We start from the raw sequence: 16,766 nt of genomic DNA on the forward strand, positions 1-16,766 counted from the left end.
TTTGGGGAGCCATTGGAACAGCTGTCAGGAAGGCTGCCACCCATGCCTCCTTCTCTCCTAGGGCAGGTGCTGTGGGGCAGCATGAGCCATCCTGTGTTTTTTAGGACCTGTGTGTCCTTTCCACACCTGGTAAGGTAGGAACCATGAGTGCCCCCAATTTACCATAGCCCAGAAAGGTTAGTCAGTTACTCTGGTGCATAGAGTTAGGCTATGACAAAGGAACTATGATTAGTGGCTTGTATCTAGAAAATACGAGAGGATCCAGTTACCTCACAGACTGGTCAGCAAATGCTGGTTTATCCTGTGGGGTCAATCAGTGGTTCTCACGGTTTATTAGAACCATTGATAAACCATCAGAACCATTGATGGTTTATCAGAATTATCTGGAGTAGGTGTTATAACAGACCAATGGGCCCCACCCCCAGGGTTTCTAATTCTGTCGGTGGGGGGCAAGGGAGGGGTAATACCTGAGAGTGTGCATTTCAAAGTTGTTGCCAGGTAATGGCAGCCCAGAGACCATACTTTGAGAACTCCTCGAGTAGAACCAACCTGCTAAGTGAGAAAAATGCTAAAACACTATCACAGTTAGTGCCTTCAGAGTAATTAGAGAACTCTAGCTTTTAGTGCTGCTTGGATTTTGCAATTACTTTTTTTAAATGAAAGGAAGTAAAATGTAATCCAAATGTAATGTTTTCTTTCTGAAAAATGTCGTTTGAAGACAATATCACAGAATGTCACCCAGGTGGTAGATATATTGACGGTGGTTATCCTCCATTTTTCCTCCATGTTTGAAATTTTTCAAATTCATTTTTCATGGGGAAAAAAAAAGTGATGGGGTTCCAGATTCACTGCGAAGGATCTCATGCCTGATCCTTCCTCCCAATTCAATAGAAAAGAAGGGTTGTTATCTGCAGCCCCACTGTCTGGACACTCGGTGCCTCTAAACACAGCTCTCGCTCCACCCTGTGAAATGTTTTGTGAACAATGCTACTGCTTCAGTTTAACTTTATTGCTCATTTGTCTATGGGACATTAGATGTCTCTCCCTCCCATCAGTGTTGACAGTATGAGAAGGTAAGCTCCTGGAGTGTGTTGTAAGTGGTTTTGTATGAGGCACGTCTACCACAAAGCTGTTGCAAACAGGTCTTTCATGAAGACTGCTGAGATGATGAGGAGGGGCCCTTGTTGGCTCCCTTGGATAAGTCCCTCCCCTTCTGCACCTCTCAATCCCACGTGCACTGCCAGGCTGCCCAGTACCCTCTGCTCTGGGTACTGTTCACTCTTCATTCTTCTCTTGAGCAGCACAATTTCATTATGAAATAGCACCTGACGCTTTCCAACTAGAAGCCATTTCCTCTACTCCCTTCTTACCCTCTTTAAAAGAAAGCTTTGGAAAACATAATAGTGATGATTAATAATTACTATTTTTATCCTTCTCATTGCTATCACTGCTCCCACTCTGACCCAAGCTTCTACAGTCTCTCCCCAGCATTGTTGCAGTAACCTCCTCACAAGTCTGTCTTCCTCTGCCCCCCTGCTTCTCTCCTCAGCACAAGAGCCAGAAGGACCTTGTAAAAATGTGAGGCAAATTACATCACTCCTCTAACAAAAACCCTCCAGTGACTTCCATTCTAATTCTAAAGAAAGAGATACGTACCTTATACTACATGACCTGACATTCTGCCCTTCACCCCTTGCCCCTCTGTCACCTCTCTCCACATACCTCTGACCCTCATGTACCTCTGACCCCCACGTACCTCTGACCCCCATGTACCTTTCTGACTTCTCTCCCCTAGCTGACTCCACTTCAACCATAATCTCATTCTCAGTGGCCAACCTCACTGCCTCAGGGCCTTTGCATTTGCCATATCCTCTGGCTGGATCTCTCTTCCTCCAAATATCCCCATAGCTCCCTTTCTCACCTCCTTCAGGTCTACTCATAGGCAACTTAATTACGAAAGGCCAGATCTCTCTTGAGAGCAATGGCGTTATGCTCACATGGTACCATCCACAGAAACATTCACAGGTCACCAGGGGCCCAGAGTTTGGTCTGACAGCTCCTACTGCCACTCTTAAGTATGGGTTACCAACTGCCCCTTGGAACAAGATGCAGGAGGAATGGTTGTGGAGCCCTTGATCCACCTATGTTTTTCCTGGTACAGAATTCAAGCAACACAAATTAATCAGAGCAAAGTGTCCCCCTTTACTACCACTCCTTCCAGCTCCTGCCCCCAAGGTACCTACTGCCAGTAGTTTCAGGTGTGTGTGTGTGTGTGTCTGTAGATAACATATTTTAATCTTCAACTTGCTTTGTTCCCTTAATGTATCCCTTTATTAACTCCTGTCCACGTCTTCACCTATTTTTATTATTGTGCACCTGCTACTCTCCATCTTGTTTCCTCACTTACAATATCTCCACCATTGTAATGACCACATCATTTCCCTTTTGCACTATCGTTTGAACCTGTTTCAGATCACATTGCATGACACATCTTTGTATATATATCTTTTTGTTTTGGCTGAATTATTTCTTTAGAATTCATTTCTAGAGCCCTCAAAACTGTGTCCAAGGGTATAAGCATTTCTGTTTCTATTGTGTTTCATAATTATCTGATTTCTTTCCTAAAAGTAAGTATTAATTTACTACTTCACAGAGAATGCTTTTCATTATTATTATTATTATTGTTTAACTATCAACTAAATAATGTTGAGTCTTGGCAACATGGAGAAGAGTGAAGAAGAAGATCTGTTAGGAATGACAGAGATGTGTGCTTTTTCTCTTCTCAGCACAACCAGCTCCACAGCCAGCAGCTGCGATACGGAGTTCACTAAGGAAGATGAGCAGAGGCTGAAAGATTACATCCAGCAGCTCAAGAATGACAGGGCTGCTGTCAAGCTGACCATGCTGGAGCTGGAGAGCATCCACATCGACCCCCTCAGTTACGACGTCAAGCCTCGGGGAGACAGCCAGAGGCTGGACCTGGAGAACGCTGTGCTCATGCAGGAGCTGATGGCCATGAAGGTAGACTTATGGGTGGGGTCCTGCCAACTGGCCTTGTGCCCATCTGCTAGGCTGTTGTAAGAAGGAAACACAAAAGATACTCTGAAAACAGGGTTAGTAGATAATGGGAAATCTGCCGCATCCAGAGCCTCGTTTTAGAACTGGCCATTTTCAATATTTCTGGAAGTCATCTGGGCTGGATGCATTTCTTGAGGGATAAGTTGAGCTCCAGAGGATGTCTGAGGAGCTTTCACAGCTGTGAAAGACCCAGTTCAGGCCTCTACAGGATGGAGTATCTGTGTTCGTTAGTGCTGCTGTGCCAGAAATACCTCCAGTGGGTGGCTTTGAAAAACAGACATTTATCCTCACAGTTCAGGAGGCTAGAAGTCTGCATTCAGAGTGTAACTCTAGATGGAGGTGCTTCTTTTTCAGTTTCAGCTTCTAGTAGCCAGCAGTTCTCAGAGTTCCTGACCCTGTAGACTCATCTGCCTCCATTGTCATTGGATAGCATCTGTCTTCTCTCTGTGTTTGTTTCTGTGTCTGATTTGTTCTTTTTGTAACTCAGAAGTCATTAGATTTAGAACACTACTATGGCCTCATTAACATGACAAAGAAAACCCTATTCCCAAATGGGTTACATCCACATGTATAGTGATTTGGATTCCAACACTTCTTTTGAGGGGTACAATTTAATCCATAGCAATTGAGTTATGGCTCTGCCCATCTAAAATGACCCCTGTCTCAAGAATGCTTAAATGTACCTCATGGTGTCCTGGGTTGATGATTCTGATATTACCTTGAGGCAAGAGATGGGGGGGTCACGCCACTTGCAGAATTTGAATGATAGCCCTGGTTTCCTGACCAGTCCCCTTTGTACCATGTTCAGTCTACACAGGTTGTAATGCTGTTCTGGTGAATGGTTGCTAGTGTTGTTCCTGTCAGTGTTTCCTGATAACATCTTAGGCTGCTCTTCCACCTGGCTAACTTATCTGCTGATGTTTCTAAAGCAGGGGAAGCTTTCTCAGAAGGCTGGGGCCCTGACTGAGGAGTGCAGTACATAAACTGACATCCCTCCAACAGGACACATGTCTGTTTCTGGCCAGGATGCCAGGCATTAGGCCTGTACCTTCAACGTCTTCCCCTCAGTAGATAGCCCCTAAGAACACGACCTTGTCCAGCGGGCAAACACTATCACTGTAGCTTTGTCTCAGCAGGCCTGCATCAAGGCTGGGGACTTCCTTGGGGATGTTCCTATAGGCCCGTGTTCAGCACAGCACGCTGCTGCCAGGCCCTGTTGCTGTGGGAGCAGGAGGTGAGGGGGAGAATAGAAGTCATATTCTCAAGTCTGCTTTCCAAACTCTGTGCTTCTGGAATAAAGATCCAATTTGCAGTCTTGGATTTTGCAGTGTGGAGATGTGAGGGAGAGGCTTTCGGGGGAGCAGGCAGTCACAGTCAGTATAGGAACTGGAGGCAGGGCAGCAGGCCAGAGTGTGTCATGGCATGCTGAGCTACTAGTTCCTGACCAGTCTCCTGTCGGGACTAGCACTGTCTTTAGGAAAATGCAGAGGTTTGAACTGTGAAGTGATGTAGACCCCCTCTGGTTGCATCATCCCTGGAGAGGGACTGTCAGCAGCAGTCACCCCTGAGAAACTTGAGGGTAAATTGCTTAGCATGTCCCTGCCTAGGGTGGCTGCACTAGCTTGAGTCTCCTGGGAGCACTTTGGGCAGTGGTAGCTGATGTAGAAATCACCCCTTTGTTTCCAGGGTTGCTTGTCTCAGGCCCACCCACTCAGCTCAGATCTTGACTTCTGCCTTCTCTCGAGAATCTTCACATAACTTGGCTAATTTCTCCTCTCAGTGCCCATGAACTGAGCTTTGGGTCCAAAACCACAGTGACTTTTCCCCAGTTTGGAGCCCCCTTTGCAGACCCTTGCACCCTCCGGTTGCCTGAAGGATGTCGGGGTGGCTGCTGCTGACAGCCCCTCCCCAGGGTTGGTACAACCAGAAGGGGTCTGCACTCTGTGGCATGAGTCAGGAGGCTGTCCTTCCAGTATTGATTCCAATCATCATGATTCCTTTGGCAAAAGACAGAATTGTCTTTGAATATTCAGACACATATATGAGAAATTTGGTGTTATTCTAGCCAAGAAAGACATTTTTGGTGAGATCAAATCTCTAATATTCCCATTGCCTCTTAAAAATAAAATACATACTCATCTTAGAAATTTTGTAGAAGAGTTAAAATCATAAAAAGCTGGGAGGGCTGTAACTCATGTTATGATCCAGGGGCACCGTCACTTACATTCTGTCTTGTGAGTTGTCTGAAAGACACACATCAGAGTCATCCACTTTCCCACTTGTCCCTACAGTATGTTTGGAGTGTGTGCACATCCTACCAAAGCGATTACCAGGCACATTATATTGGATTTCATCATTTTGTTCTAAGAGGCAATGCTGAGAAACCTAACTTTATGGGAATTTTTTCCCTTCTTATACATGGGTTTTCAGTACATAACTTTTTCATTTCTAGATGATCTACTTGATTCCCTTTCAAGCCCACTCTTCTTTCTTGAGTGAGCTAATCTTTCGTTATGGCTTCTAGTTCTGTATCACTTTGATTGTTTTGAGTGCTTATAGTTTTTCACATTTTATTATTTCTGGTTCTTGTAAGGGGCTAATTCTCACTTTGGTTGCATCTACTGATTCTACCTGAAGGTGGTCATTTCCTCTTTGAGAGTAACTGTATGTGCATGTGTGCACGTGCGTGTGTTTCTGTAGGGAGGGAGGGCAAGGGGAGAACATGCTCATCTTAAGTGGACATTGTGTTTTCCATGGGAGTCCTGTGAGTCTTGAGTTCCACTTGTCCCTACAGAGTGATTATGTATTTAGATCTGTTGGGGACCTGTGGGTTGCACATGATTAGGACTGTTTTTATTACGTTTTTGTCTTATGATTATTTTTTTTTAAATACATAATTTTTCATTTAATATAGAGGTTGGGAAACAGAGCAACAACAAAAGTAAAGCAGAAGATTGCTACATTAGATCATTTATAAATTAGTAAGAAAACTATGACTAAACTAATGGAAAATGAACAAACAGCTAATCATGAACGAATGAGAAAGTTTAGTCTCCCTGGAAAAGCAAAGAAAATGCCAGTTAAACTGAACTATTAAACACCATTTTCAGTACATCAGATTGATAAAAATTAAAAGACTGGTACCAGTCCAAGGCTGGTGCAGGTATCATTGTTGAAGTGAAATGGGCTGTCATAGATAGTAATGAATAAACTTTAGGTAACCTCTAAGAAATTAATTTGACCCCTAAGCATCTGTAGCTTTAAAACTATTAAAATACTTTGATGCTGTAATTCTGCTTCTAGCAATTCATTCGAAGGGAATCATCAGAAAGGCACTCAAAGATTTCTGAACAAGCGTTTCTGAACTGTTTTACAGCAGTTACTTAACTGTATCAGTTAGGACTGCATCTGGCTGCATGTAACAGAAGCCTGGCAGAGGCTTAAGTAAGCAGGGTGATTATTCTGCTCAAGCATCAAGTGATCCAGAGGTCGGCAGTTCACGGCTAATGCAGCAGCCCCATGAGACATCAGGGACCCAAGCTCCTCGAGTCTTTCCACTGTAACATGCAGAGCAAGTAGCTGCCTTCCTTAAGCCTGAAAATGGCTCCAGCACTCCTAGTTTTTCCATCTGTGCAGCATGAAGGGAAAAGGACAAAAGTTCATGCTTGCCAGGTCTGTCCTTTTAAATCAAAAGGCCAGTCATTTTTTTAGCTTTTATCTCTTAACTTCCCAGAGGTGAGTCATATGACCTCCCCTAGCAGGAACTCAGGGGTAATATTTTTAATTGGGTACGATAACATCCCTCCAACTTAAAGTGGGGTTCCACTAATGAGGAAGATGCAACAGGTGATCTATTTAATTTTGAAATCCCCTATAAGTATTAATGTCAGGTTTTTAAATTTTACTGACATGCTTATAATACAATGTAATGTTAAGTGAGAAGCTGGACACAGAACATATACAGTCTCTATATTATTTTGAAATATGTAATTTACATACACATACCCAGGGGATATAACAAACTATTAATAATAGTTAATTCCTGTATGGTTAACATTTCTCATCTGAGCATTGATAGATCAATATAGTTTTAATCTTACTAAGTTTTGTCTGTATTTTCTATAATGAATTTGTATTACTTTTCTAATAGGAAAAAAAATGTTATTTTAAAAAGCATCCCATAAACTCTCAAAGGAGATTAAGTCCAAAATAGGTACAATTAATCATTTTCATATTCACTGCCAAAAGAAGGGAGGCTACCATTTTTTATTTGCTTTTGTAAGTTTTTTTTAACTGAGTCCTGCTTATTTATTTCATCTTCATTTGTCACTTTTTTTTTTTTTTTTTTTTTTGAGCTTGCTGTTAAACCAGAATGTTTCTCATCAGAGGAATGCTTGACCGGTTTTCAATACATGATTCTTACACTGGTTGGAGCTGGCTCTTCATCTGTTTTGGCTGCCTTTAAGCCAAAGAAACCAAACTCACCACAGTTGAGTCGATTCTGACTGATAGTAACCCCTCCTTGGGTTTCCGAGGTGGTATCTCTACAGAAGCAGATTGCCCAGTCTTCCTTCTGGGGAGTGGCTGGTGGATTTGAACCACCAGCCTCCTGGTTAGGAGTCAAATGCCTTAGGCACTATGCCATCAGAGCTCCTTTGGTTGCCTTTATTTCTGCTTTAATTTTCATGACTTCTTCAGCTGACTGGTTTCCTTTTTTTTTTTTTCAAAACCACCACTTCGGGCTGTTTATCTTCTTTGTCACTGTGATCACCTTCTTTTTCTAGAAGCAGAGGCTCAATTCTCTTGGTCTTTACAATGGGCCCTTCCCTGTAGCTGACCTACTCCTTGAAGCTGGCCAAGTCTGCCAGCTCAACTGGCCACACATACAATATCTGATTTCACTTGCTCATTGGCTTATGACTCTTGTACCACACTTACACATGACATAGGATTAAGGTTTTGATTCCTCAAAAAGATCTTTTTTCCCCCTTCTCCCCAAGAGCCTGAGAGATGACAAGTGTTCTTAACACAGCTCCAGAGAGGAAGCTTTCTAGTCTCTGTTCTAGGTAGTACTATAAAAGTCCTAGGCTGTGCTGGGGTGGAGTGATCAGTTCTAGCACTCTGCCTCACAAAGGCTAAGAGTCTGCCCTTGCATTGGTGTTAAACTCCCAGGTCGTGGGGCCGACATCCAAGTTTGCTGCTGAAGAAGTCCCCTCTTCATTTCTGGCGCCTGTGGATTTGTCAGTCCTCCTTTCAAGCTTGCATTTATGTTTTTCATGGAGTGACCATCCACCCACCTTAACTCAGTATGCAGTGTTGCCAGAATCATTACAATCTTGCTTCTATTGGCAAAAGATGAGAAGGCTTTTTGTGTGTGGAAATACCTCCCATTCTGGTTTGTATGACTGATCTTCAGAGAAGGTTTGGTGGGTTTTCTTGTGTAATCACTGAGCCTTATTGCCCTCCCCATGTTATAACACCCTCCAACCCTAAGTATTACAAGCTTTGGTGGGCAATATGCCCCCCTAGGTCCATCCCCACATTGGAAAGTGAAAATTTTACCCACGTCTAGTGAGTCATCACCTGAAAGGATGCTGGCTAATCCAAGAAAGCCTGCCTGGACAATGGTCCTATAAGTTTATATGTATGATCTGAATTCCCAGGTGTATAGTAGAGCTGACAAGAGGCAAGGTGGTAGTCACTGCTTGGTCACAGCCAGCTACCCAGAGAGACTGAGTAGCTGAACCTGTGGGCTCAAGACCATAGTCGCAGGGGACATCAAGCTCAATTGGCATAACATACTACACAAAACATTGTTGCACCTCCTACTTTGGCGAGTAGTGACTGGGATCTTAAAAGCTTGCAAGCTGCCATCTAGATGCAACGATGTGTCTCTCATCGTCCAGAGCAAAGAAGAATGAAGAAAATAAAAAATTCATGGATACAATCAGTCCGAGCGACTGGTACACCATCCAATCTACAGCCTATACGACTATGAGACCAGAAGAACTAGATGGTGCCCAACTACTAATGTCAACCACTTGTGAGGGAATCTATGTAGGAGATCCTGGATAGAGAGGGAGAACAATGTGGGCAAAACTCAAAATCATTTGGAGAAAAAAAAAAGGGGGGGACCAGGTTTGCTGGTCCAATAGAGCCTGGTGGAACCACTGAGACTATGGCTCCTAGCTGCTCGTCAGGTCTGAAATTGAACCCACACCTGTGGTTCCCAGCCAAGCAAAAGATAGGCATATGAGTTGAACATTTACTTGAGGTAGAATACACTCCTTGGAGAGAATAATCATGGGAGAAAGAAGAGCTGCCTGTGCATAGGGAGAGAGCTCAGGGGGCAGGAGGGCATGGAGGGATGGACACAGGGAAGAGGTAATTATCAGGAGGAAGTGGGAGGGGAGCTGTTGCATTGTGGTAAATTGTGGTCAATGTCATGAGACAAAATGTATGTGAACTGCTGTATGGAAAGTGAATTTGCTCTATAAATTTTTACCCAAATCACAATTAAAAAAAGAAAAAGGAAAGCCTGCCTGGTCTGTAGCTTATTACCTCAGGGTAGTCACTTCCAACTCATAGCGATCCCTTTTGGGATCTACTTCATGGAAGTAGATTGCCCAGCCTTCCTTCCACGGAGTGGCCAGTGGGTTTGAACCACCAGCCTTCTGGTTAGCAGTCAAATACTTTAGGCACTAGGCTACCAGAGCTCCTAAAGGAGGGGAGAAGGTGATTCTAATTGGCTAGTTTGGTTTCTTATATCAAACCAAAATCTGTTTGCTTATATAACTTGTACCCCTTTATCTTAGTTCTAGTCCACAGAGCATAGTGGCTAAGGCACTTGACTGCTCACCAGAAGGCTGGCGGTTCAAACCCATCAGCCACTCCTCAGAAGGAAGGTTGGGCAATCCTACTTCCGTAGTGATACTGCCTCGGAAACCCAAGGAGGGGTTGCTATGAGTCAGGGCTAACCCGACGGCACATAACAACAACAACAACAGTCCACAGAGCAACAAAGCACATAGCTTTGTCCTCGTCTAAGTCCTGAGACACGTGTAGACAACTGTCATGTCTCCTTCCAGTCATCTTATCTCTAGCTTCAGAGTGGTAACTCATTAGTGCATGAGTTCTGACCACTGCCCCCTTCTCACTCATCCACTTTCTTATGCCCAACCCTGCTCTCAGGCCACATGTACTTCATATTCTGTGATCTTTGCTCCACAGGAGGAGATGGCTGAGCTGAAGGCCCAACTCTACCTGCTGGAGAAAGAAAAGAAGGCTCTTGAGCTAAAGCTGAGCACCCGAGAGGCCCAGGAGCAGGCCTACTTGGTGCACATCGAGCACCTGAAGTCTGAGGTGGAAGAGCAGAAGGAACAGCGGATGCGGTCTCTCAGCTCCACCAGCAGTGGCAGCAAGGACAAGTCTGGCAAGGTAGGCTCCAGGGCACTGGACACTCCTCAGGCTCAGCCCTCACTGCCTGCCCCACTGCCACTGGCTACACCTCCCTGTCCTCCGTTCCTTTATTTGCATAGGAATTCTGGATATCCAAGAACTTGACACGTTGAGCGCAAGGAAACCAAATCCATATATTGTGAAGGAGGGAGAGGAAACCACCTCATTTTATGTAATAGTTGAAACCTTTTCACATATCATAGTCCTATCAGAGGAGTAATCTGTGGTGTTGCCCAATATCTGATAGGTTTCACCTCCTTTTTCTAATCACCTGTCACATAGCAGCCAGCAATTGTTAAGCACTTACCATGCCAGGTTCTATAACAATCATTGCATTTATTATGAGGAAGGAAGAGTTATTTCATTTTATATGAGGAAAATGAGCTGCCCCCCCCCCCCAAAAAAAAAAAAAGCCATCTCCTCGCTTACAAACTGCAGAACCAGGATTTGCCCACCACCGGCTAGCAGGCCCTTTTCCTCTTGTGTGCATCGCCTCCCCAGCTTCTGTTGGTGTTTTTTTTAGCCATCAGTGAGGTGGTGAGCAGGAAGCAGCCTGAAGGCAGAGGAGGCGGAAGTTAAGCCCTAAGATTACACAGAGAATATCATCAGAGAGTGGGATGTCTGATAATCTTCAAATTCAAACACTCCCATCAGCCCACAGGTCTTTTATCTAGAATCCAAACTCATTCCATCATCCTTTATCTCAGAATTTTTCCAAATACTGCACTGGAGGAAAATTAGAAAAAAGCTTTTGGGCCCGAGGAAACTCAGATCCCAGTGCACCGTGGATTCTGTGTGTTGTGTTTTCTGTTCTAATCAATGCTAGCTTCTGACCCTAATGTGCTTCTGGAGGGGACTTGTGGGCATGTACTGACCTACTGCTGTCCTGGTAAGTGGCATCTCCTGGCTGGGCTGGCACAAATGCAGGTAACTCTCCAGGAGGGTTGTGAGCCTGGGAGGAGTGGAGCAGTGCCAATGCCACGTGGCAGTGAACTGTCACTCCCTAAATGTATAAGGGAGCCCCTAGGTCATGCAAACAGTTAATGCACTCACACACTCAGCTGCTAACTGAAACACTGGGGGCTCAAGTCCACCCAGAGACACTTTGGAACAAAGGCCAGGCAATATATTTCAGAAAAAGCCCTTGGAAATCCTATGGAGCACCAAAAAACCAAACCAAACTCAGTGCCACGGAATCGGACCCAACTCATAGCGACCCCTTGTTGGGTTTCTGAGGCGCTATCACTATGGAAGTATATTGCTCAACCTTCCTTCTGAGGAGTGGCTGGTGGGTTTGAACCACCAGCCTTCTGCTTAGCAGTCAATTGCCTTAGGCACTACACCTCCTCTATGGAGCACAGTCTACCCTGATACACATAGAGTCACTATGAATCATGATGGCAACTGGTTTTAATAGCTTAGAACTTTGAAGCAGCTTTACAGATTGCCAGCACTGCTACACTTTCCCCACTTCCCGCCTACTAAGAAGCCCAGGAAGCACACAGCCCTGGCAACCCAGCTGGGCTGGGCCAACTCTCCTAAGACCCTAGCCTAAAAATGTGTGCCCAAACCTTGGGTGAGGTGTTGGAGGCAGTTCTGTGAATATCCAAGGACTGTTCTCTAAGAATTTACATTCCAGGGGAAGACTAATGGGCAAACAGATGATCAGTACAGTGTCCTGAGTATGAGGACCAACTCACAATGAATGCCATAGGAGGGCCCAGGACAGGCATGGGGTCCAGATTGGAAAGACAGAACAAGTCTCCTAGAAGAAATGAACTTGTGAGCTGAGACTTACTAGACAGTGGAAGCTAGCTTGCTGAAAAGAGATGGGGCAGAAGGGCCAAAGGGAGGAGAAGGCACACTCTTGGCTGATGGCACAGCATGTGCAAAGACCTAGCAGCAAGGGGAGTTGGTCACATTGGCTGGAGACGTTGCCAGTCATGTCATCCTGAAAACAGTAAGATCTGCTGAAGGATTTTTTGTAGGGGAGTGACATGATCTGATGTAGGTTTCAGAAAAGTAGCAATGGTGAAGGCACTTTGAACCTGTCTACTGAATGCCTGGTGGTTGAGTCACAGGATGGGGTGGGCAGCAGCCAACACAGTGCTAGTTCTTATGGTAGCATCAGGGCTCAGGAAGATGATGTTTTTTCTTCCATACGAACACCTTAAAAAGCTTTTTACAGCCTTTCGCATTTGGTAGCAGCCACTTTGGGATAGAGCCCAAGAGACAGAGTCCCAGTGTTCCCAAGTGTGTTCTTTGGGTGTAGTGAAAATGGACTCACTGTGTTCTTGCCAGAAGGCCCATGAACTGAGCATTCTCCCCTAGTTCCTGATATTTATTTTGACTGGTTGGAAGCACTGTGTTTTGTGGAGTGGCTTCAAAGTACAGAAATCTCTCTGAGGGAGAAACCAAATTATTTTTATTTTTTACATTAGAATAAGAAGCTGTTCTAAAAGTACCTCATGTTGCTCAGGTATTGAAATTAGAGTAAACTGGATTATCTTGTCTTTCAAATATTAGATCCATTTACTATTTCAATAAATCTCCCTTCGGGCAATTTATTTGGGAGTGTTTGTTGGTACATGAAGGCGCCCTGGTTGTGCAGTGGCTAAGCATTCAGCTGTTAACTGAAAGGTCAGCAGTTTGAACCCACCAGCCACTCTGCAGGAGGATGTGACATTCTGATTGCTTACAGATTCACTGCCTTGGAAACCCTACGGGGCAGTTCTACTCCATCCTACAGGGTCTCTGAGTCAGAATTGAGTTGGCAGCATTGGGTTTGGTTGGTAGATAAGGCAAGCATTCTAGAGCAGAGGTCAGCGGGCTTTCCTATCAAGGGCCAGGTAGTAAAGATTTTAGGCTTTGCAGGCCTTTGATGGACTCCACCACAACATCAAAGCTGTTGGAGAGTTGTAGCGAAGAAGCCGGAGCCCATACGTAAACAAGAGGATGTGCCTGTGTTCCAATAGCTCTTTATTTATGGTGCTGTAATTTGAATTTCATATTATTTTTACATGTCACATAATATTCTTCTTTTGATTTTTTATTTCAGCCTTTTAATCATGTTTTTTAAAAAAATCATTTTTAGCTTGTGGGCCATACCAAAACAGTTCTTTTAGATCTAGAACGTCCATTCTTGCTCCATTGAATTGGCATTTGTGCTTGTTTATAAAAATTTCTTCCAGCTGACCCAGCTGGGTCCCAGATCTTATCCAAGTTGCATCATGCTCTTGTAATTCTTATTTATATTCAATAGATATTATCAGATATGTTTAGTAAGAGAGGCCTGCCAAGTAAGACAAAGATTATGACTCGTGTCAGAGTATGACTATGCTCCCTTGGGTTTTCAGTGGCTGGTTTTTTGGAAGTAGATTGCCAAGCCTTTGTTCCAAGGTGCCTCTGAGTAGACTTAAACCTCCAGCCTTTCAGTTAGCAGCCAAGCACATTAACTGCACCACCCATGGATTCTGAGAAAAAGACAGTCCCTATCTTTAAGGAGCTCACTGTCTTAGGAAACATTAACATCAAATGAGACTTGGTATACAAAAGGGTTAGTGTTGTCAGAATCTAGACAGATCCCATGGACTCATGGACAGGGAGATTTGTGCTCGGTCTACAAGGACCACAAGGTGGAGAAGAGGGAGGGGAGGCAATTGAGGTGGCAGACACAATAGAGGGAAGGAGTGTTCAGATGCTGGCAGTCCTTCTGCAGAGGGACCCCCTGGTTACAATGGCATTTCTATATCAGAGTAGAGGGAGGGAAGACACTTTAGCCACCTGTCATCTGGATTTCTAGCATTGGGTTCATACTTCTTTACAGCACTTATCACATCATGATATAAATTTCTGTTTACATTCCACCTTTTTATTCCAGCCTTGGGGTTTAGCAGAGCCTCAGTTAATGTGTATTGAGTCAATTATCAGATAAGTAGCTTCCCCTGACCATTTCTCTATGTAGTGTAGCTGCTGCTCTCTGACTATATGCAGAGAAAGGAAGTCATTCAATTAGATATGAACACTGCTTTGTAGATGGATAGAGTCTTAGCTGGGATTTAGGAGTTCTGGTTCTTATATCTCATCTATGAAATGAAAGGATTTGGATTAGATAATATCTAGCGTCCCAATCTGGATTCAGAAGAGGACATGGAACAAGGGATATCATTGCTCATGTCAGATGGATCTTGGCCTAAAGCAAAGAATACCGGAAAGATGTTTACTTGTGTTTTATTGACTATGCAAAAGCATCTGATTGTGTGGATCATAACAAATTATGGGTAATGTTGAGAAGAATGGGAATTCCAGAACACTTAATTGTACTCAGGAGGAACCTGTACATAGACCAGGAGGCTGTCGTTTGAACAGAACAAGGGGACAACACATGGTTTAAAATCAAGAAGGGAGTGTGTCAGGGTTGTGTCCTTTCACCATACTTGCTCAATCTGTATGCTGACCAAATAATCCGAGAAGCTGGACTACATAAAGAAGAACATAGCACCAGGATTAGAGGAAGACTCATTAACAACCTGCAATACACTTTGCTTGCTGAAAGTGAGGATGACTTGAGGCACTTGCTGATGAAGATTGAAGAATACAGTCTGCAGTATGGATTACATCTCAATATAAAGAAAACAAAAATCCTTACATCTGGACCTATAAGCAGCATCACGATAAATAGAGAAAAGATTGATGTTGTCCAAGACTTCACATTGCTTGCTTCTACAATTGACACCAATGGAAGCAGCAGTCAGGACATTAGATGGTGTATAGCACTGGGCAAATCAGCTGCAAAGGACCTCTTTCAAGTGCTAAAGAGCAAGGATGTTTCCTTGAGGACTAAGGTGTGCCTGACACAAGCTATGGTATTTTCAGTCACCTCATATGCATGTGAGAGCTGGACAATCAATAAGGAAGACCAAAGAAGAGTTGATGCTTTTGAGCTGTGGTGTTGGTAAAGAATGCTGTAAGTACCATGGATTGCTAAAAGAACTAACAAATCTGTCCTGGAGGAAGTGCACCCAGAATGCTTCTTGAAAGCGAGAATGGCTAGACTTTGTCTCACCTACTTTGGTCATATTGTCAGAAGGGACCATTCCCTGGAGAAGGATGTCATGCTTGGTAAGGTGGAGGGTCGCCGAAAGAGGGGAAGGCTCTCAATGAGATGGATTGATACAGTGACTGCGGAGATGGGCTCAAGTATAGCAGGGATTGTGGAGCTGGTGAGGGACCAGGTAGTATTTTGTTATGCTGTGCATAGGTTCGCTATGAGTTGGAGATGACTTGACGGCACCTAACAACAATGAGTATAATATGATGAGTACAGTTAATGTCATTCAACTGTACATTTGAAAATTGTTGATACGTTAAATGTTTGGTTACATATTTATTTACCACAATAAGACCTAATAATAATAGTACCTTCCTTAGCAGGTGGTCATGATGATTAAATGAGTTAATGTGTGTGGAGTGTGTAGCCAGTGCCTGGCACACAGTGAGTGCTCAGAATAATACACTAGGTGTCATTTTGCCCACCAGCAAGCCTGGGAAGATATCTGAGAGTACAGGAGATGTTCTTGCATTTGCTGCTAGACTTTACCCTTCAGGATGATCTAAGGGAGCTGCCATACACCCATGGTTTTGCTTTGCTGCACTATTCCCCTAACATGCTCAGCTGCAAAACAGATATGAGTTTCCAAGGTGCTGTCAGTCATGGTCTAACAAAGATGCTTTTGCTGTTCTCAGGAGTGTGCTGATGCTGCCTCCCCGGCTTTGTCCCTGGCTGAACTCAGGACGGCATGCAATGAGAGTGAGCTGGCTGCGGAGTTCACCAATGCCATCCGCCGGTAAGGATCAACTGTCTCAAGGTCCAGAATAAGAGTTCATTCTGCAAATGAAAGTTTTGTTCTGTGTTCTCTTGGCTGCTCATGTCAGCTCATCACAGATCATAACAGACCTGCCATGAAAGAGGAGATGCTGATATGTGCTACTTCTACCCATGACTTGAGGGCCAGAAATGGAGAAACCCTGTTTATGTCAGGTGTTTTGAAAGGGAAGGGAGAGAGACAAGTATATAGGCAATCATTTCATCTGCAAATAAGAAAATCTTATCTCTCCCCTTTTTTGTTATGTAAAATTGTGACGATGAAAGCAGTGGGAATGCTTTCTTTTAGCACTGGTGGCCTTTTCAATCAGAAGGCCTTCTGTTTTTATTCAGCTCTGGGAAATTA

General features: G+C 44.0%; 1 protein-coding gene and 1 pseudogene across 1 annotated transcript in view; one reads left to right on the forward strand and one right to left on the reverse strand.

Annotated features, from left to right (window-relative positions):
* The window catches only part of MCC (MCC regulator of WNT signaling pathway), a 712,607-nt gene that overhangs the window by 667,786 nt on the left and 28,055 nt on the right, over window positions 1-16,766 (forward strand). Inside the window, exons 15-17 of the mRNA XM_007947572.2 lie at window positions 2,787-3,021; window positions 10,309-10,515; window positions 16,282-16,382. Of these exons, the coding sequence (XP_007945763.1) occupies window positions 2,787-3,021; window positions 10,309-10,515; window positions 16,282-16,382 (543 nt within the window). The remainder of the gene's footprint in view (window positions 1-2,786; window positions 3,022-10,308; window positions 10,516-16,281; window positions 16,383-16,766) is intronic.
* LOC103202659 lies at window positions 7,298-7,988 on the reverse strand (annotated as a pseudogene).

Source organism: Orycteropus afer, unplaced genomic scaffold (assembly GCF_000298275.1).
Source record: "Orycteropus afer afer isolate SDZICR_OR568_19922 unplaced genomic scaffold, OryAfe1.0 scaffold00191, whole genome shotgun sequence".
Lineage (NCBI taxonomy): Eukaryota > Metazoa > Chordata > Mammalia > Tubulidentata > Orycteropodidae > Orycteropus > Orycteropus afer.